The 23764-nt window shown below is 35.1% G+C and overlaps 1 protein-coding gene across 1 annotated transcript in view; it reads left to right on the top strand.

Annotated features, from left to right (window-relative positions):
- LOC126975071 (uncharacterized) overlaps nt 1-22886 on the top strand; it is a 61068-nt gene extending 38182 nt beyond the window's left edge. The window contains exons 4-9 of the mRNA XM_050822880.1: nt 1037-1242; nt 3530-3670; nt 10293-10495; nt 15102-15286; nt 18093-18216; nt 20664-22886. Of these exons, the coding sequence (XP_050678837.1) occupies nt 1037-1242; nt 3530-3670; nt 10293-10495; nt 15102-15286; nt 18093-18216; nt 20664-20771 (967 nt within the window). The 3' untranslated portion in view covers nt 20772-22886. The remainder of the gene's footprint in view (nt 1-1036; nt 1243-3529; nt 3671-10292; nt 10496-15101; nt 15287-18092; nt 18217-20663) is intronic.
- The last annotated feature ends 878 nt before the right edge of the window (nt 22887-23764 follow it).

Raw genomic sequence — 23764 nt, 5'->3', positions numbered from 1 at the left:
GTAAAAATACAAGTCAATCTCAGAAAGGTTAGTACTATTTGTCATAAACTCTATTTTCGTTAGAAATCCTAATTCAATTTTCGAATCATGTAACGTTAAACTGAAGCTGACCGAAAGTTGGCCAGGCTTATCCATTAGTATTTAAATAACAATGAGAACGTAACACATACTTCAGCTTCGTGTAGATCAACTGGAGAATCCAATAACGGTGTACGGCTGAACAGTTGAGCCAAGTTCTAATTGCTAAAGTTTGGGCACGTCCGCAGATGTTAATTATCCTTTCCACGTTGTAGTGGACGACGAAGGTAGCCGCTATTACTTTAGGGACGAAGGCCGACCAACTCTAAGCTTCGTCATTACATTCAGATCATTGACATCAATATCGCAAAGGTGCCCTTAATATCTGTTAGCAATTATCTCAATCGTATTGATAGATGAGGATTATTTTAGTACCTATAAACGAACTGTATCTTTCGTCTAAGATTAAATTTCAGACGGTGAATATATCTATGTTTGCGAAACTTTTAAGGTATCTTAATAACTTATTATATTTTTTAATTGATTTAAATATACACTTAGTACTTAATCTCTACTTAGTGGGAATATAACTTCAGAGGTAGGTAACTTTCTAAATATTAATATAGTATATTACGCCACTAGGGAGAGAAGTAGGCCATTTCAACCTTCGGCTCGGGTGGCATGCACGCGGTTGAATATAAGAAATATCTCGTAATAACATATAGTATTCATAATTTTAAAATGGTCTTAATAATATAATATTTGTAATAAATAGAACATAGAAATAGGTTATGCGACGGTGTTATTATATCATTTATAGTTCTTTTGTTTTTTTTTTTAAATATCACAATGGAACTAAGCCATAGTTGATATAAGAGTAACATACAACTTCGTTATACCTTCCTAATTATTTAATCATGAAGCCCCTTTTCCATCATGAAGCATCCTTACGGGCTGAAATCCATTAAAATGTAACATTAAATTGTACCCTTACTTTAAATATTAAATAATTTTGTAGGCAAGTGAACCTCAAGATCAGTCCGCAAATATCACCATGTTTCAACTGGAGTACAGCGACACAGAAGGAGTTGGTGGTGTTTGCACGAGTAAGTGATCCAGCAGTTGATCTGGAGACGACACCTCCAGATGGACCGTGGTTGGAAGCTACGTCTGCTTCTGTGCCTTGGAGCTTAGGTGTCGATATTGCTATATGGAGTGCAGTTGGTAAGTTTATTGATAAATTATGCTTATTTCAGTAAAAAAAAATTTAGATATTTTTACACGTCACTTTGCTAGATGAAACCGGCATTCACAATGACTAAACTTGAAAAGAAAAGCCGTTTTTTTATCAAAGCGTAAGGAAAATTTAGAAGAAAATGTCTCATTAATCGATCGTCTGTTAAAAGTTTTAATGATGCATTTAATACATAAAAACATCTATTTTCTCAATCTCCTTTAGAATTCTTTTTGATGTCAGTTCGAACACTACCACCGGTTTGGAAACTAATGGTGCACTGAGAGAGAAGAAATTTCGCAATAAACTCTGAGAACATTCTGTTTTGTGGTCTTTTTAATTAAATAAATTTAATAGAATTATACCATATGACAGAACATGTTACTGGTTTTGACGTCACAGTATTTACCTCTCATGCCGACGACCCTTCTCACCTTCCTACCATAACATAAATCAATTGATCCACTAGAGATAGTCTTAATTCTCAAAATATAAAATGAATAAAGCAAAAAAAAGTTTACAATTTCTTATAAAAATATTTTAGAAATTCCGAATTGAAGGAATTTATGTAACCGATAATAAATTCAGTGATGAAATAAAATATTGCTTTAGCATAATAATAATTCAAATTATAGAGATAATAGAAAAATAAAAATAAATCTTATTTTATAATTTATAAGACTTTCAAGTCTAATGATACAGATTAGTAATACAGTAGTAACATTTAAAATGGAGTATTCTAAAATCTACATATTTACATAAATCTATCTATTTCACGAGGCGACGGGTATTTTAATTTGCTGACATTTATTTCATTCCCATTTCGGGTATTTATAATAAAGAATAAGTATAATTAATGAAATTGCTTCAGTTTATCAAATTCTACTTGAAATATACATTAAAATAGTCGTTTACGGTGGAAACCTATTTTTTCTTATTCCAAATTATTGAAGAGCAAATATAAAATATTCTTATTAAAAACGTAATATCAGCTCATTAGAGTATATTTCTTGTGAAAGTTTAGTTCATCGCAAGACTTTCCAGTAAGTTGAAAACTACTCCAATAAAATTGGTAAAATATTTCAAGATATTGAGTATCAGCTGCACGTAAATCTTAGAGTTCGATTTGAACCATAAACTTTATTTCAAAGTAAGTCTATCGGAAAATATGGCAAGCTACCAAGTTTGAAAATCTACTCGATACAGAAGCTTAAGGCTGTATTCATTGGCAATGGTTTATTTTTAAAGAGCAAAAGATTATTCTACGGGTTCGCCAACCACATCTGGACACTCACTGGAAGGTTGCGGCGAATGTGCTATGATATGTCAGGTGCTAATACAAATTCTATAGCGAGCGCTCGCTGTCACGCAACGATTCCAAAGCGAGTCGGTGCAGTAAATCGGAGATTCTGTAGCAAGTCGTCGTGTTCACGCGTTGATTCCGAAGTGAGTCGGTGAAGTCACTCGGAGATTCCGTAGCAAGTCGTCGCGTTCACGCGGTGATTCCCAAGTGAGTCGGTGAAGACACGCGGAGAATCCTTAGCAAGTGGTCGTGATCACGCGGTGATTCCGAAGTGAGTCGGTGAAGTCACTCGGAGATTCCATAGCAAGTCTTCGCGTTCACGAGGTAATTCCCAAGCAAGTCGGTGAAGACACGCGGAGAATCCTTAGCAAGTGGTCGTGATCACGCGGTGATTCCGAAGTGTGTCAGTGCAACCACCCGGTGATTTCATATCGTGGTAACAGAATAAAGAGGACACAAAACAAGATGGTACAAAAAGTTCACCTAGTCAACACCCTTAGAAGAAATAGCCACTTTAATTGCCAGCTTATTATATATAGTTCGCAGCTGTTGTAGGTTTATAATACATTGATAATAATTAGTTTACGCATACTACGATCTCTTTGTACTTCCTTATGGCCGATGACCAATAACACAAGGCCAAAGCAACATACAACTCGTACGATAAGAGTAGAAAGAATTACCTACGTAAGTTGTCTACGTGCCTATGTGTAATGTTAAGTATTTTGTTTACATTTGACTCTTTATATACCTCAAACAGACAAAACCTATTTTTGTTCTTATCTCTGGGAAAAATAGGGGAAGGATAAGTGTTGGATAACGGTATGAGTTTAAGAAATCAAACAAGCAATTATATTCATTCATTGTATTCTTTTACTCTAATAATTTTATTTAGGTGTATCTGGTAGGTGTATCGAACCCATACTTGTTTTGCTTGAATTGTAATATAAATTAAATCTCTTAATTTTTTCAAGGCTGGGCAGGTTGGGGTGAATGGGGAGCTTGCAGTACAACATGCGGCAATGGACGGCAAACAAGAAGACGATATTGTTCCAAATCTAACTGCGAGGGTTATGGTGAAGAATGGAGATCATGTAACTCATTTGATTGTGAAGGTATGTGATATTTAATGTATTTTTATGATTACAATTTTTTTATGAGGGAACAAATTTCTGATATTGTAAGCTATGATTTTGTGTATGTACTACTAATAATAATAATACTAATAAATAATCATACCCACCAAATTCAAAAAACGATTTAATGTTTTTTTTTAATTGGTATCATTTTAATTTTCAGCTGTCAGATCGCCATGACGATCGACCCACGTAATTTAGAACTAAACGGCCATGAAAATTAATCTTACACAAGCGAATCGCGGGTGTAAAATCTTTCGCTATAGTTATACCTTCGTAAAAAACTGAAGTGTAGGCGAAATTAAAAATAAAATCTTATTTTCCTGAATTATAATGCTTTTGAAATCTATATGCTGTGCTTTAAATACTCTTTTCCACTTACTTGAATAACCATACGTAAAATAAATATGAATATTTTCGCATTTAAATCTTTATTAATAAAAAAATCGTTCACGGGATAAAATCCGTCTACCCAATAGGTTTTGATTTCAATCGCAGTTTTGAAAAGCCTTTTTCAATTTAAAAACAAAAAACTTCATTTTAATCAACTTTGACGAGCCAACATTGAGTGGATATCTATCTATATCACTCCGAAATATTAGTGAGATGTGGAACAGGTTTAATCGTTTATTTTAATCGTTTTATTTACAGACCTAACTAATGCTTCAGCTTGTATATTTATTATTAAGTTCGTGGCTATTTTTTAATGTTAATAAGAAACTGAATCAAACAAATAATAAAAGAGTTAATAAATTTCTTAGAATTAGAAATATTAAGAAAGTTTTGTTTAATTTTATGATGTATATCAAAGACTACATGTTTTCTAGAAGTTTTTATTTATGATTAAGGCCTTTTTGAGGTCACGTAATTCTTAATAAAATGCGTACATACATACATACATAAAATCACGCCTCTTTCCCGTAGGGGTAGGCAGAGACCACTTCTTTCCACTTGCTACGATCCTTACATACTTCTTTCGCTTCGTCCACTTTCATTATTCCTTTCATACATGCTCTCCGGTTTAGGGTACTCTTGACCTGGCCTTTTTTCAAGACGTCCCTGATTTGATCTTGAAACGTCCGCCTAGGTCTACCCCTTCCAACACTTTCATTCACACTGGCCTTATACACTTTCTTCGTCAATCGTTCTTCATTCATTCTCTCGACATGTCCAAACCATCTCAGCATACCTTTCTCAATTTTTGTCACAACATCTTCTTTCAGACCACAACGTTTTCTTATCTCACTATTTTTTATCCTGTCACTCAGTTTAACTCCTATCATACTTCTCAACGCTCTCATCTCAACTGCATTGATTCTGCTTTCATGTTTCGTCTGCCATACCCAACTTTCACTTCCGTACATGAGTGTTGGAACCAACACCCCCTCATGCACAGCCAAGCGAGCCTTATTAGACACCTTCTGACTGTTCATAAAGGAGTGCAAAGCTCCATTCACCATGTTTTCTGCATTCACTCTTCTTTCAATATCAGTCTCATACTTTCCATCTCTTGTAAATTTAGAACCCAGATACACAAACTCATTCACCTGTTCAATTTTTTCTTCTCCAATCACGATATTGCAGTCTGTCACTACCTCATCTCTTTCAAGCCCCATCACTTTCGTCTTCTTTACATTCATCTTCATTCCCATTATACCAAAAGCTCCATTCATAGCAGTTACCATCTCTTGCAACTCCTCGGCTGAAGATGCAAGTAATACTTGGTCATCAGCATAGAGAAAACATTTGACGAGTAACTCATTCATTCTCAAACCACTGTCATTCTCTTTTAAACCTATCAAGCAATTGTTCATGAACAGATTAAACAGCCACGGTGACGCTACACATCCCTGTCTAACACCTTTTTCGATATTAAACCATTCAGTGTATGCCCCGTTTATCCTTACACAAGCACTAGAATGTCTATAAAGAGATTGCAATGCTCGTATGAGGACACTGCTCACACCGCTCGTGGACAATGCTGACCACAATTCATTCCTCGCCACTCTATCATAGGCCTTTTCTAGATCCACGAACGCGCAATAGACCTTTTTGTTTTTAGCCAAAACTTTTTGGCTATGCACCGCATACTTTTTCGTCTGTTTCATTCACAACTCTTTCAATCAACACTTTTGCAAACAATTTACCGACGACGCTGAGAAGGCTTATACCGCGGTAATTTCTGCAGTCTTGTCGTGACCCATTTCCCTTATACAATGGCACGATTACAGCTTTGCACCAGTCTCCTGGTGCTTGCCCATTTCGCCAGCACAAATTGAAGAGGCGGTACAGCTGGCTAGCCACTATGCCCTGACCAGCCCTCAGCATCTCGACGGTAATCCTGTCATACCCTGCAGCTTTACCTAATCTCAAACTTTTCAATACTTTCACTATTTCATCCATGCTTATCTCACTATCATCAACATTTATATTAGTTTCAATAGAAGCTGCCGGATGTTGTTCATGCACTTCCTCTCTTTCAAACAAACTTTCAAAATACTCTTTCCATCTCTTTAGCACACATTCTTCTCCTCTTATAATGTTCCCATCTTGACTCCTGATTATACTGAGCTCCGAGGTAGACGTTTTTCCTCTGGCTGTTTTGATGGATTTCCAGAAGAACTTAATGTTTGACTGGAAATCTTCAGTGAGCCTCCTATCAAAATCATCCTTTCGTTCTTCTTTCTTTCTATACACAACTGCTTTCGCTGCTGATTTCAATCTTTTATACTTCGTTCTTGCTTCCTTTATCTCGTCATCCGTTGCCTTTTGTACTTTTTGGTTAGCTTTTGTTGCTAACCAATCCAACCAAGCTTTCTTCTTTTCTTGAACCGCCATTTGTACCTCTTTATCCATCCACAAATTATAGTTCTTTCTTCCTTTCCTTCTTTTAGCTACCCCGCATACCTCAACAGCAACATTCACGACCCCTTTCTTAAATGTCTCCCACAAATCTTCAATCACACCTATCTCTTCTATGCCTTTAAAACTTTCTTTCAGTTTCTCTACATACTCGTCTTTCCTTTCTTTTTCTTGTAGATTTTCCACTATTACTCTGTCCAAAACACTCGTAGGCTCAGCTCATCGGTGCCGGCAACGTTTAAAAAGGCCGCGCATTCGGGCTATGACCAGGAAGTGGTCTGTATCGAGGCCTACACCGCGGTATGCCCGAGCATCTAGTACTTTCTTTCTCAGTCTTTCATCTACAATTACAAAATCAATCATACTTCTAGACTCACCCTCATCTCTTGTATACAAATGGATCTTTTTGTGGTTAAACATTGTGTTGGCCACGCAAAGATTCCATTCCAACATACTTCAAGCAGGCTTTTCCCATTTTCATTCACTCTCTCGTCCCCAAACGTACCTAGAACTCCTTCATACCCATCACGCTTTACTCCAACCCACCCATTAAAATCCCCTAACATCACGATCCGTTCATTTTCTCTCGTTCAAGACCTCTCTCATACTGTCCCAAAATTCCTCTCTCTCTTTTTTGGCTTTTAATGACCCACCTCCGCACAGATCCGTCGGTGCATAGACCCCAAGGATAAACAAGCGAGTGAGTCCGACTTTTAACCTAATCCAGAGGAGTCTTGGGCTAACACATTCATGCTCTATCACACATTCTACTATTCGAGCGGAAAGAATCACACCAACTCCCTGACAGCCTCGGCTGGTTTGGGGGACTCCGGACCAGTATGCCGTGTAGGGACCATGAACCGTGGTATCACATCCTTTCCTCTTCGTTTCATTCACGCACAGAATATCTATGGATCGTTCATCCATCATCTGAAATACTTCATCTACCTTATCATCCACTCCTCCTCTTACATTCAACGTAGCAAAGCGGCTCTCCATGGGCCGCTTTTCGCCCCCGCGAGAAACGAGACGTGATGGGTGGCGAACCACATCGCCGCCATTTTGGTGAAATAACCTATTTTTATTAGTCTCCATTGCGTTCCCACGAATAGCAAGGGAAAGGTTTGTCCACCCCAGCAGAGCCCCGCATGCCAGGGTAAGGCTAGCCTGATTATGAGTCGCCCGGTCCCAGGGCAGTGTGGTACGCTAACGACTAGGCTTGCCCCTAACCATGCATCCATCCACGCGGCAGACGTTGGATTGGCGGAGAGGGTAGGAATAGGGAAAGGGAAAGATAGGTGGTGTGAAAGGAAGATTGGTAAGTTAAAGTGGGAAATAGGAAATGTAGAATATTACCGCCCAGGAGGGCAAGGATTAGGACAGTAATAGCTAGGGGAGCCGGGGTCGCATACCCGTATACTATACCACAACTTCCGGACAGGTAAGTTGGGATGAGTATCCCATGACTAATAAAATGCGTTCACCTATATTAAACGATAACATACAACTATTATGTGATTCCAATGGATGGATTGAATACTGTGCAAACGGCTCTCTTAGGCTGAGATCATTAGAGCGTACTTAAACATTGCTACGCTTTATCTACGTAAAACGTTTTTTTTCGTTTTAAGGAAGGTGTACGCGCTTTTTTTGAAGGTACCCATGTCGTATTGTCCCGGAAACACCGCACAAGGAAGCTCATTCCATAGCTTTGTAGTACGAGGGAGAAAGCTCCTTGAAAACCGCACTGTAGAGGACCGCCACACATCCAGATGGTGGGGATGAAATCCTAACTTGTAACGTGTCGTACGAAGGTGGAATTCGGCGGCAGGAATCAGGTTAAACAGCTCTTCGGAACACTCCCCGTGATAAATGCGGTAGAAGACACACAATGAAGCGACGTCTCTACGCAACGCCAAGAGATCCAGCCGTTCACAGAGCACTGAGTCCCCGACAATTCGAGCTGCTCTACGTTGCTCTAATTTGACAGCTCAAATTATACTGAGTTAAAGCTGAAACAGCCCAATGCAAAAGACAAGTTCGCGTTTTATCACACTCAGCTAAGTTTTACGTAAGTAAAGTCTGAGCAAAGTCTAAGCTTAACTTTAATATCGTCTTCATCAACTGTATGTTTTCACCACACTGCGATTTGCTACGCACACCCAAATTGTTGGAATAAGTTAAGAACATAAATTTTTTTGCTCAATGTTTCTAAGTGAATTAAAAATGGCTTCATTCAAAACAGGTGTACTACCATAAAGGCCAGCTATCTACTTATGTTTTTTTTATGGTAGGAGAGGACAAACGAGCATACGGGTCATCTAAAGGTTTGTGATCGACGCAGCCCATTTTCTCCTAAGATTTTTTTTGGTGTAACAGGATAGCATGGGCAGTTGACCGTTAAAAAGTAAAGGTGAATTTACTTTATTTAAGGACACCCATTATATAAAATAATCCAATGAAATAGAAAATGACGTACCAATAATAATATATAATAGTTGTTCATATTCTTTAACTCTATATTGAGCATCAAAAGTAAATGTCAGGAAATACGAAAAGAGCTGAAACTTTTCTTATTTTATTAGGTACTGGAGAAACAAAATTTACTAATATTAAAGTATATTTTCTTATAACAAAAAAAACAGGGCAGTTTTAATAAAAGATTGGTAAATTTCAGATCTTAACCCATTACTTATTTCAAATTTTACAATAATTTAAAATTACATATTTAATTCACTGAGAAACACATCAATTCAAAAGCTCATTTATCGTCTTAGATCATTGATTATTCTTCTAGGTATATAGTTTAGACCAATCTTTATTTTGAGCAAATCACTCACACTAACAATCTAGATATCAAGAGAATCGCGAGTGTAAGTCGTAGCTTGTCACGCACATTAAATTAATTTCCTCGCCCGTTTTTATTGGTTGTCTAACAGCATGCGACTCTATCTAGACATATAAATCATTTAACGGCCGTTTTCAATAACCTATTTATCTTTAGTTTATCTTACTAGAGGTAGACAAATTTATCCTTTTACGCGTACTTACATTTCAATAACCTATCGACATTAAGCATTGGACTATAACTATATTGGACATAACTATGGATACATAAGATCTTGTCATTAAACGGTGACAGCAATATATCCGTAAGTTAAACTAAGGGTAGATAGGTTATTGAAATGGCCCGAAAGTGTATCTGTAGTTGTGACATTTAAAACGTCAAATCTAAGCCACCTAACGGCCGTTCCCAATATTCAGTCTATCTCTTACTTGAGATAAAAATCGTAACTATCGTTGATTTTTCTGTACCAATAAATTAATCGACGGTTACTCACCTTATCCGTGCACGCTGTCTGTCAATGGGACGACGTATAGCTTACCAGCGATAAAAAGTTTGGATGGAAATGGCAATTCACGCGTCCCGATGTAAGGCGATAAGAATGACTTATCGGGTATATTGAGGCAGCTTCAGATTATTGACAACTAATTACTGACTGTAGAAGGTAGTAATTTATCTCTATCTGTAGATAGTGTATTGGTAAAGGATTTAGAATAAATGGAATAATGCTTATTATATTATGCAATAAGTTCTAACGTACATCTCATAAAATCGGCGGCAATTAAAGCGTAAATCGTAGCAGTGCCGCATGGAAGCGACAAGAAACAATTTTTATGAAAGTGTATAATATTTCGCCACTCTTATTATATTATCTAATATTAAGTTTGTCGGCAGGTACAATAAACCCTCTCGCACCAGATGCAAGACGTAATTTTCACCCAGCACAAGCGCATTGGGGCCGAGTTTCGGATCGACCTCACGCCTTTAGTTTGCGACCGAACTCATACATTTGGATCGCGTCTTCTGAACTTTTTCCCGCTGAGAATACTTTCCCGACCGAGTTCACACTGTTTCTCTCATTGAGGTTGCGGCCCGAGGTATGTTTTATTCAGTAACTTTACGAAAATTAAAACTTTTCTTTGGCAATGTTCAATGAAAAGTTTTCGAATTATACATGTGAAGGGTTGGAATCGAGAAATTTTGCGTTTATGGGTTATAATTATTATTGTATTATTTATACGATTATATCAGGAAATTTTGACATGCTACAGACAGACGGGTTGTTAGTCTAATTTTATATGAGAAACTATCGAAATTTTATGAGTTTTCTTGGGTGTTATTCCACTAAGATCTGGAATTGTGAATTTCCGCAAAAGTAGCTAATTCAATTTTTTTATAAGAACCTCTTCTTTTTCTTATCCTCTTTTAGAGGTCCTAGGAATAGCATAATTGTTTCGTTAGGACATTTGTATATTATTATTGTTTAAAATTGTGTTGTTTGACTTTTTTTATTTTGTTCGGGTGAGTTGTAATTTTAAGTCAACAACACGCCAGGATTAAATATAAGTAATATTAATTTTTATAAATAATGCAAAAAAATCAAAAGAATTTTAATAAATGTGGTGGCTTTACAAGTTCAGCGATGACGTACTAAATAGCGGGTTGGAATGCAGAGATGGTATTTTTCGTGATTGATGTTGACGAGCAATCTTTTGATTCAATGTTAGTAAAATATTTTTTACTTTGACTTTATTCGAGAGCAGCTGCAGTGACTTGGTACGACCACACACATTTCGAACGTTTAACATGCAGCTTTCGCAAAAAAAATTGGCGACGGACAGGGCACGCCACTCTGGACTTGGCGATACGAATTGGTGGGAAGCCTCGCTCTTCAAATTTGAGAGCAAAATTCAAAGAAATTAACATCTTGACTGTTGCTTCTCAATATATTCTTGATAATGTAATGTATGTTCATAGGCACATAAGTGAATTTGCCAGAAACTGTCATAACCATAATGTTAACACCAGGAACAGACATAAACTGATGATGCCTACTACGGCTTAGTCGAGTTAGTAAGTCTTTTGTGGGGCGATGTATATGCTTTTACAACAAGATCCCAGAAAATGTTCAAAACAAAGGTGTTACGTTATTCAAAAGAATTGTTAAAAAACGTTTGTGTGGTAAAGGTTACTATAACATAAATGACTTTCTTAATGATACCACTGATTGGGAATGGAGCGACCGCCCTTAAATAATAAGTTTAATTGTACAATGTTACTTTGTAAATGTTACTTTAATTGTAAAACATATTTTTGATGACAAAAAAAAGCCCGCTGAGTTTCTTGCGCCCTTTCTTCTCAGGCCCGAGGCATTCACTTTGGAATGGGTAGTAGTTTTTTTGACTTTCAATAAGTGATTTCACATCTTATTTTGAATAAAAATATTTGAATTTGAATTTGAATTCCTAATTGCATTGCATTGCGAGATATGTTATTGATGCGGACAACTGGCACAAATAGGAAAAACATATATTTGATTTTCTTGTATTTCATTTTAGCTTTTACAAAACCATTAATTTATTTATTTTACTAATAAAATAACATAAATTAAAATTGAATTATTCGTTAAGGCATTTAAAGTTAAGCTTGTCATAAAATATTATTTATTCAACAAGTGATATTCAATTAATTATGGTTTCATCGAGGCCCCAGTTGAGGTTTAATCAATTATCTGCAGCTGAATCCAATCGTTCATTTCTCTTTTGAAAAGTCTTTATTGCAGATATAGATGCTGATTAAATAATTATAAGTTTATTGGAAGGCTGTATTGGCGTGACTCTACTGACCAAATAGTCTGCTACGTAATCATAAAAAGGCATTTATTTTCTCAAAATTGTTTCCTTTAGAATTATTTTAAATGTCATTTCTATTCTTCGCTTCAGAAACAAATGGCGCTCTGAGAGAGAAGAAGTGGCGCTAGAAACTCTCCCAGCATTTTTTTGTGCTATTTTTAATAAAATTTACAATATTGTACTGTCATTGCTATTGCTATAAAAAATCCAGACCCAGGCTGTCCAATCACTTGGATATTCAGCTGTGTAGTAGAATTTACGACATAGCCATTTTTTAATAAAACATTTAAATTTATTTATTGATAATGTCTGAACAGTGGCTGGGATTTTATTATAAAAATGTATACATTTACCCTTAAAGATATAATGCATCTCATGAACCCTACTAGAAATAGTTACAAGCAATGCCTTTTTCTAGTGTTATAATAAAGAAAATGAAAATCTCTATTTAGAACATTTTATCATATAATTTATATATTTTTATATTTAAGAGCGTATTTAACTTGTGTTAATATTAAGATGGATGCTATTGAGTTGATTGTATCTCAGAGGTGCAACTTTCAACCGATTTACTTATTCGAAAGCAATGAAAAAATGGTGATCGGAGATTTATTATAATCTTTGATTTGAAATTTCATACGATACTATGTATGGAATAGTTTAGCTGATCTCTTTTTCAACCAATCGATGGATTGACGTATTAATTGTTTTACCTTGTGATACAGTTGGTATGTAAATTTATTTAAAAATGTGACAGATAAGCATTTTCCTTACTATGGGTTTGGAAATAAAGATTTACAAAATTTTAAAATACAGATTTAGGATTAAATATAGTTTACAACTAATATTAACTTAAAGAAACTACGAAAGTGTCAATACAGTTTTAGTATTAATGACCAGGACTTTGCTGTAAAGAGTTGAACTGACTGCCCTGCGGATACACTAAAATTAATTTTTGACCTAAAGTAGGTACCAGCTGCAATTTATGCTTAAGAATTCAGTTTAGTTAGGGCCCCGTTTTACGCAGGGCCTGGTTAGTCCGGCACTAACTCAACAATACATCTAAGTGATTAGACATCCTAACAATCGAGTCTGATTTTGATTATATTAGCAATCACACAGTAGAAGTTACATTGTACCTGGTTACAGTCGAAGCAAAATACTACAATATATATATATATTTATAGAAATGTTAATCTGTCATACATCGAGCCATATGCTTATCTATTGTTTATGGCCAATTTCAGGCTAATTATGCTAGACTATGGGACAGATCATATCATACTACCTATATTCATAATTTCGTTTGGTTTTACAAAATAGCTAATAAGGTATGAAGTGCCATAATTTTCAATTGTTTTTAGTAAAAATATTATTATAATAATATTAATATTGGGGCTAAAGTATGAAATTGTCGATTTGTACTGAAAAATTATAATTCGTCTGTTTTTGATTAAACAAATTCATTTAACCAAATTAATTGCCATTATTAAATATACATTGCTGCCATCTAATAGGAAGGTTATTTAGGTTTGCAATAGAACTGTGGTGATCTAGATTCGACAAACTGTGTGAAAGCATTTGTACTGCATCCTGAGAAGAAAACTTTTTATGACGACTTATGAAATTGTCCAAATCACGAAATAAATGGTAGTCTGTTGGAGCAAGGTCTGTCGAATACGGAGGTTGACGGACGAAGCAGTTCTAAGGCTATATGAGGTCTCGCGTTATCATGGAGTAATAATGGTGATCAATATTCATGAGTCACTGCTAATTTTGCTATCATAGTTCAGAATTCGGCATAGTAGATCTCTGCCATTATCGCTAGACCAGATCGGAGAAAGCTATAGTGAATAACACCATGCTGAGACCAACAAACCATTTCCATTACTTTTTTATTAGTAAACTTTGCTTTTGCGGCGTTTGACCTATGGTCAGCCATTGTATTTTTCGCTTTCGGTTATCATAAAGAATCCACGTTTTTTACGGATAACGTAACGTCACAATTCGATCCAATATTCCTTCATTTCTGTATCGATTCAACAAGGCAAGACAAGTTTCAACACGTGTTTCTTTCTGCAGATCTGTCAAATCATGAGGCACCCATTTTTCATAATTTGTTATTGATTTGACGCAAATGATTCTATATTGTTGATAAGGTAACGTTAAACCATGCCGCTAATCATGGGTAGTTTGGCTCAGATCGGCTTCCACCATCTTTTTCAATTCATTTTTATTCACTTGTGTGGGCGGTCTTCCATGTGGTTCGGTTTTCAACTCAAATTTTCCAGCACAAAATCGGTGCATTCATTAGGATCCCCTCTCCAAACGCAATATTGATATTGTGAACTGTTGGTGCCGCGTAAGTTCCGCGTCGGAGCTCTTATTCAAAAATCAATAGAATTTTCGAAGCATCCATCTTTCTTGTCTCAGCTGAATAAAAAAACAACTGAAAGTCAATATTCGAATGTTGCACATTTTTTAAAATAAGAACTACATAGGTACCGTGTGAATAAGTTTCACTCAAAAATCTAAAGCCACGAAGGTTCTATGTCAATTCGTAGTACCTATAAAACGGCAATTTCATACTTTAACCCCTATTATACAAAATGATCAATCTTGCACCACTATCAAAATATTGTTATTATAATTGATAAAATGATTAAGCTGTAAATAATTGTTGAATAGAATAGCAATAAATTCATTTTCTCTTCTTTACATTAAAGCTCGACCTTTCTCGCGAATATAGTAAAGTATATTACAATTAAAATTCATATCTTTTTTCCTGATTTATATCTGATTTCATTTATTGTATTTTTCATTCTGATATGTCACTTAAATCACTTTGTAGAGCGGTGGCTACGGTCAAGGAACCCTAATCTCGCTGCGATCCCGTCGTCGATCGGGATCCTTCCTATCACTGGAGCTGGCCGGTCGAGGTGCAGCCAGATTGGTTCATGCCGGTGGGGGTTCCTCAAGATCCATCTACCTTGCTGTACCATTGTACGACTTCCGATGGCATCATGTTGCTATAAGGTATACGTTGAATATAATTTCAGGTATTTGTATTATCATTGGTGAAGGCCTATTGTGGATATCGGGACCCAAAAAAAGTTGAGTAACTTATATACTACTATTGCCATAAATACTAAAACTGACAAGAAAGAAAAATTCTATTGCAAATAACTTTTATATTACGCGTTTTATTTAATACATAAATATAAAACAATTTAAAGTATAAAAAGCTTATTCGAAGTGGTCTCCATTAGCTGCAATACAGTCCTTTATACTTTGAGGCCAGTTAACAATAGAAGCACGCACTCTTTTTTTATGGGAAAATTCTTCACCAAAAATCATAATTCAGCGGGTTAAGGTCGGGATTAGACGACGGCCAGTCTTCAGCTCTGATGAAGTCCAAAACTGCGTATACCGAGCTTAATGACAAGGCGCCGACTCTTGCTGGAATGACCATTCTTGGTTACTGAGCATGGTGTTGTTAAGGGGCTTCGTTACCTTCTCAAGAATTTATTATCTTCATACACTTCTGCCGATGTTTTTATATCTTTTTCACAAAAGCAGGCTCAATCACTCCTTCATAGCTACTACCCCACCAAACCTTTTTTGGTTTGGTGCATTCTGTCGACTTACTGAGAAGCCGCTAAGCTTTGAGCATAAATACGGTCATTTTGTTTGCTAAAATGTTGCTCAATTATAAAAAAAATTCTCATCCACCAACAAATTTTTCTGTGACCTCCTTTTGCATACCGCTTCAGTAGTGAACTTAAAATATAAACAACAGTAACCTAAATATCGAACTACTTTACGTTTTGTAAAAGAAATCCCACAATGCAAGTTAAATATTCAAAATAGTTTCGGTTAAATATTTGAAGGCAAACATGCTCTAGATCGAAGTCGATATTGCATTCAGAATGCCCTGGGGTATTTGTAGCAGGATGTGGGTTTTGGCTGATATTAACTATTGAGAATATTGCTTCCTCTTTCGTGTATCAATATGTGAAAAACTTCGAAACTCGTTTTATACATTGTCCGCACAATGAATCTGAAATTCGGCATCGTTCAAGTTTAAAGGGGTGATATGTTTTCTCTAGATTAAACAGAGAGTTAATGTACATTCCTCTTTTAGATTGAAATAAATAATTAATTGATAGTATTATTTATGTATTTATTTATGTTTTAGTAGGTTTATTCTATTATTTATATCATTGTCTTGTACCCATAGTTTTTTTTTTATGAAAATAATGGACGAAACGAGTAGGACGTTCAACTGATGGTAATTTATACGCCCTGCCCATTACAGTCCAGTGCCGCTCAGGATTCGTGAAAATCTCAACAATTCTAAACGGCACCACAATTGCGCTCGTCACCTTGAGACATAAGATGTCAAGTCTCATTTGCCCAGTAAATTCACTAGCTACGGCGCCCTTCATACCGAAACACAGTAATGTTTACAAATTACTGCTTCACGTCAGAAATAGGCGCCGTTGTGGTACCCATAATCTAGCCAGCATCCTGTGCAAAGGAGCCTCCCACTGGTAAAGTCGTACCTTACAGGCTATGCCTAGTTTTGGCTAGATAACTTGTGTAAAGCTGTGTCAATATTATAAAAATATTATTATATAATTATTACTATGACGGATAGTCACGATATTTATTTTATTAATTTGATGCCGAAAACGAATTAGACGCCTTGTGGACAGATGTAGTATTAGTTTCAATCTGTCCAGAGTTTCTCGCCGCCTCCGAAATTCCGTCGCGACCGCGATTCATGCAATTGGATCGAAATATCGGCGGTGAATACCCGCCATAATAATTGCTTATGTTAAAGTTCCGCGATGATAAAAGTTTGAAAACATAACTAGTCTATCTTTTGGGTTTATACCGAGATTGTAAGAATAAAGGACATGAAGGTTCTAGAGATTGTTTATAAATGAATCTATAACGTGTACCTTAGATTAAGAATTAGTCTTCCGCTTCGCTCCATTAGATACCACGGACGAAGTCGCAAAGTGCGGCAACGAATACTACGCCTAAGTGGGCGTTCTCGAGCCATTCTCGAGCAATTTGTAACTTTGACGTGCCACATGTGCTGTTAAACTATTGCTAATAATAATTGAAACTAAAATGCCTGGTTGCGTAGTACAACTTTGTAAAAATAATACTACAACAAAATTACAAGGACACTAACATAAAATCATCAGTAAGTATTTTATATTTTATTAATTTCAACGTAAAATAACACGAAGCATATGTTACCAAATTTTTAAGTTTAATTAAGTTAAGTTTAATGTTAAGATGCCAGGCACACAAGCACCTAATAGTTGCCGTAATAAAAAGGCTGTTTTGTTCTTAGGTAGTGCGTTTTGTAGTTGGAGCTCAGCAGAGATCAATCCTTAATCTAAGGCGCCTTCGTTATAATTTACAACGTCGGATACGCAAAGCCCACCACGTACTAATGTGTTTTCGTTTTTAGAATTCATAACTGTCTAGTTTTATTTGGCCACTTTTATTCGACCCGCATCACTTTGACGTCTGACATTCTACAAGCGAGCGTTTTGCAAGAAATTTATTGCATCGCACAGACAGTTTGTGGAATTATCAGTTGCATACGAGTTAGGATTAGAGTATACATTCTCCTTAAAGACCGGAAACGCTATAGTTGACCCCTAGTGTTGCGAAAATTAATAATATCTATATGCAGTAATCTGCAGCGTTACTACGTTTGAAATTTGAATAAGTATTTTTATTAAAATCTTAAAGGGAAGTGCATTTTGAAATTGTTTTATTTTTGCATGTTTAATTTATATTGAAGTCATATCCGCAGTGTACATGACGACAACACAGTTCGAATATACGTCGACTGCCGCTGGCTGCGAACAGATATTCTCGAGAAGGACGCGCTCGATACTCCGAGGGACGCCGATCTCATTATTGGATATCTCTTCTCTGTAAGTGGACAATTGATTTAATATATCGGGACATCGTAAACATTTGCCTAAGTCCCTTCTCATACCCTTTATTGAACACTTGTTACGTTTGTATGTGCTCATAAAATTGTATTGCTTTTAAGGAATTTAGATGTTTCAATCTTTGGAATAAATGTACAATCCTAAAACATCAATCACAAGTATGTTTGTTTGGGTTATATTATTTTGACTTAACCATGTGTATTGGTGGTTTATTATTAATGTTTAAATTATCAATAATGTTTTACTCTAATATGCTGACAAAAAAAGTTTTTGAATATATATTTGCAAGATATAAATGGACATTTTCAAGTCAAAAATGTAACAAAATAATAGGGGTTAAGGTATGAATGTAATAGGTACTTCGAATTGACATAGAACCTTCATGGTTTGAGATTTTGGCGTGAAACAGTTTTTCACATGGTACCTACGTAGTTCTTCTTTTAAAAAATGTGCAACATTCGATTTTCAACTTTCAATTTCACACGGTTTATCGAATCTAGATCACCACACTTCTGCAGCAGGGGCATAAGTGATCTTCCTATTAGATGCGAGCAATGTATAAAAATAAGAGTAATTATTTTAAATAAATAAATATGTTAAATTAAAAAAAACGAATTTGACTTTTTCGGTACAAATCGGCAATTTCATACTTTATCCCCTAATATTATATATATATATATATATATATATGCGATATTGTAAGCGATAGCATTACAACACTTACTATTTCTTATATTTGTTTTAAACTCTTCCTATCCGTATTCCGTTCTCTTTATTGATAAAAACTCCGGTGTTTAAATAAGTCGTTATTTTATTTAGCATGGACGGACGAAATTAGCAATAAGCACAAAGTTATAGAAAGTGAACCGCTTAAAAACGCAACAGGAAGTTATGAATGAAGGTATAACAAAAAGTAAATACAAGTTAACAGTATCAAAATTAAACAGTTAAATTAAATTTATAACTGACAAGTGCAGAATATATATTCTCATCGATAAAGAGAGAAAACAAACAAATACTAGAGTTGAAAATATTCACATAAAAGAATTCGTTTGATTTCAATAAACAGATACATTCGCAACAAATGATGAATCGTGATCGCTCTCTGAGGCTTTTATCGCAAAAATAAATGTACTTAAAGTATACAAATCCAAGGAATAATTTGAAAGAAGATTTATGACGTTGCGTCACCAATGTAAGATAAGGGATATAAATGCAGCCTAATTAATTATCACTAAGTGACATTAATACAGCAAAATAAACAGTGATTTTGATAATGAAGCCACAGGCGTGAATAGGCATTTTTATCATTTTAGCAAATGTTTTGCTTCCAAATGAGCGAGCAGAAATTTAGTCATTAGCAGTAATATTTCGCTCGTTAGGAATTTATGTATTCATTAGCAGTCTCATCGTTTATATTATATAAGCTGCATATATTCAGAACCAACATAATATATTCGCCATAATCTTAAATAAATGGAGATTTGTAAAAATGTAATATTAAACATTTCTATTACTACAATACTAATAGTTATATTTAATCCATATTTTCTCAGAACGTATTTTAGTTCATTTTAGTGGATAGTTGGGTAATTGGGTTATTTTTCTGATTAATTAGAGTTATCTTTTGTTTGATTTACTAAACTGTTTCCAACTGGAATGTTTACAATTACTTTCGAACATTATTTACTTCCTTTCTATGTTATAGCGTGATTCTTTTTTTTTTGTTTCTAACTCTTAACTATAGCTTGGACGAGTAAATAATGCTTCGTTTTTATGAATTTCACTTATTAAAATCAAGAAATTTAACTTACTTACCAGACATTACTTTGTTTTGTATAAATACAGAGGTATTATAGCATAATTTTTAAACAATTTGTTATTTTTTAAAGTGATAACCCCCACTTCTGGGATTATTTATAAAAAATAAATTTGAAAATAAAATTTATGAACGATGCGGGACTCGAACCCGCGACCTCTAGCGTTCCGTGCAAGCGCTCTTTCCACTAAGCCAACCGTTCGATTGACGTATCGTTGATAAATCTTGTATGTCTTGTTCAACTGAGAGTTTGTGGCTTCATCTACACTCTACACGATTTACTTTACAGTTCCCAACCTGCTAAACCCCAATATTTGCTTACTAGGAAATTGACTTGAGATGTCGCTCTTTCAAATCTAAACAATTTTTTATTTTTTAAAGTACTTCTGGGATTAATTACAAAAATTAAATTTGAAAACAAAAATTATGAACGATGCAGGTCGCTCGCGTTCTGTGCGAGCGCTCTTTCCATTGAGCCAACCGTGCGAGTGAAGTATCGTTAATAATTCTTGTATGCCTTGTTCAACTCTTAGGTTGTGGCTTCCTTAGCATAAGTTTTAGTAAATTTATCCTTCATTTATAGTAAAATAATTATATTTGTTCCCAGGGTGACTTGGAGCAGTTGGTTTTAGTGCCAAGATCTGGCCAAGCCCACAAACAGTGCTCAAGCCAGGTGACGGGTGTCTTCACGCAATATGAAATAATAAATAACTAATTAATTTGTGAACGTATTTGTAAATACAAGCTTTTGATAAGATGTTCTTGTAAACAGTATATTATCCAAGTCTTAACAAACTGTTTTTTTTTCAACAACTTAAACGCTGTTTATATTACTACGCTAAGGCATATTTTTAATTACTTTATATAATGTTTTTCATGGAGATAATTAAACGAAATAGTTTTGCAAACAGTTTAAATCAACCGAATATAAATACCACCAAAGTGTTTTCAAATAGGTTGGTGCTATTAACAACAAAAATTTTCCTTAGGAAGTTTTTTAAAATAATTTATTAAAATTTATTGAATTGAGTTATTTTGCAGAAATTCATAATTATTCAAATGTGAATTGTGAGTTGTCTTGAGTGTAAATTCCTCTAAGATTTGTTTCTAATCAATTCGACACGGGTTTCGCCTCTACACGAGGGATCCTCAGGAGATGTTGACTCGCCAAATTCTGGGATTGGCAAAAATTTGGGAATTCATACTCGATGAAACTTAAAATATTAATTGGTTGTTTCTCAATACAATAATCATAGATGGTAAGCGACCGGTTGGACGTAAGAAGAATTCTTGGCTACGAAGCATCTGGGAATCGACCAATTTTATGATGATATGTTTTGCTTGAATATGTAGAAGAAAATTTTCACATGAGATTATCCAAAAATATATTTATTTAATTTATTAATTATTTGTAACATGAAGTAGCAATAATTTAATTTACATGATATGCCTGAATTATTGACAGATTTACAGATCCATTGAAGCTGTCTCAATATTATAAGCTGTTATAATATTGCATTGTAAGCAAAAAACAAACGGAAATATAAATTTAATGATGCTTGAAATATTATCTGTCTGTTTTCAGTACCTATTGAACACAATTACTGGTAAAATGTATTGTTTAATGAATCCACACTTCTCAATGAAACAAAGGGATACAAAACGGACTTTAACATGAAGAGTTGTGAATTACCGAATATAATACGATATACTATTTAAATACTTTCACAATTTTTTTAAGTGATACACTTATTATATCGCCCCAATTTTCGTCCATCTATCGCATGTCGCGTAACAGCCAGCCGCACAACAGAGTAGGGATGAAATATTAATTCCAATTGCTTTCAAGGTCCGTTTTCGACTAGTCTAAGGCCGGTCCTACATTGGAAGCGGAGTCGGTCGGCCCGACCCGGCCAGACCATACCAGTCTAGACTCGGCGCTCCTACACTGCAGCTAGACAGGAGCGGACGAACCAGTCAGAATCCATTTCCAGAGTCAGTACTATGTGGAATCTTGACGTGGAAAGGTGTCGAGTGTGTAAGTCTGATATAGACGAAAAACAAATCTGTTTGGTTGTTTTCAGACCAGTTCAGACTTGTCAGACTCCCCGGAGCGAGCACTGGCTCCGGTTAGTTTCGTTCAGTCCTGACCAGACTGTCTGGTCGGGGGAAATTCCGCTTCCAATGTAGGACCAGCCTAAGGCGCCACTACTCTGGTTCCAGAGAGGAATCGTAGCTTTGAATCCTCATCGGACGTTTCAGATCTCAGTCAGGATCCCCCTGAAAACGAGATCTGGAAAGCTCTTGAAACGTCGGGTTTGCTAAAATAATAATAAAATGTACCTTTTACGCAAAAATGTAATGTAAAAAAACAGTTAAATGCGGTTGAATCCTTTAAAAGTGTTTTATTTAAATTGTATGCGTAGTAAAGTTCGATTGTATTTTGATCCATAATATATATATTCATGTGTGTATAAAGCCCATTATTGTTTACATCACTAACATTTAATGTCATTTGCTGCGTTGCCTCTGTACCCATATTCAGTAACGTATTAACTATAAATTATAATCATGAAAATATATTATTTTCATTTGATTACATCAGCTATCCTAAACGCAAGATCATCAAATCAGTAGTAATTACTAGCTACTTCTAGTTTTGTGATATCTAAGAGTAGTATTAAGATAATATAGGCATTAATTAGATGTTATTTTATGTGTGTTAACATTTACAATGTTTTGTATAGAATTAAATTCCATTTTTATGTAATTACATTGATAACCTTCAGGGATTGTAAATAGTTCTATCAATAGACATATTATATTGTGTTCGTACGCTAGCATTTGTTTTATTTATAATATTGACATGGCGTCCGACAACGCATTCCTTGACTCTGGTGTTCCGGATGTCCATGGGCGGTTGTCTCACGACTGTCTATCACGTGAGCCTTAGCCCGTTATAAAAAAATCAAAAACAACTTTTGAGTTGCATTTATAGACGAAGGCTGAAGCCTTTGAAAATGATAAAAAGTGAAAAAGAATAGTAGAATAAATCTCAAGGGAAAAGGACGAGAGTATAACAAAGTTGTAAGGAAAAATAATTTACGGGTTATCAGAGGTCGGGAAGTGCAAGTGAGTGAGGGGGTGATAATTCGGTGTAAAGTTACCTTTTTATATCACAGATACACTGTAATATTTTTGATTTGAAATATTTATTTCTTCACCTTATTTTGAATTAAATATCAAAAAAGAACCCTAATTTTCAATCGGAAATTATTTTGGTGAATATTATTTTATTTCCTTCTTTGCAAAGTACTCAGTAGATAAATCAAATAAACTTTAACGCAATACAAATTAACGTTTTGTTATGTTAAATCGAAAAACTGGGTGATTTTGGTTTAATGAGTTTTTAAGTGAAGTTACAATTTTAAATAAAAGTGTTTGCTCGAAGCGGTTAGTAAAGCAATTCATTTGCGTTGGAAAGGAGGATTTTAACGCGAGTAGCAGTTCAGTTAAATTCTTTACATGATATTTTATATTCCTACCTCTTAAATATTTTAAGCCATGCAATATAAGTACAAAATTGTTTTAGTTTATGATAAATATTCATAATCGTTGAACTAAAAAGCAAGTCGCATCATATTCACCATAGAAAATCTTTAATCTAAATTCTTTAAAAATCTCTTAATCGAAAAAAATAAGCTAATT

Source organism: Leptidea sinapis, chromosome 34 (assembly GCF_905404315.1).
Source record: "Leptidea sinapis chromosome 34, ilLepSina1.1, whole genome shotgun sequence".
In the NCBI taxonomy this organism is placed as follows: Eukaryota; Metazoa; Arthropoda; class Insecta; order Lepidoptera; family Pieridae; genus Leptidea; species Leptidea sinapis.
This window is presented reverse-complemented; position numbering and strand designations above follow the sequence as displayed.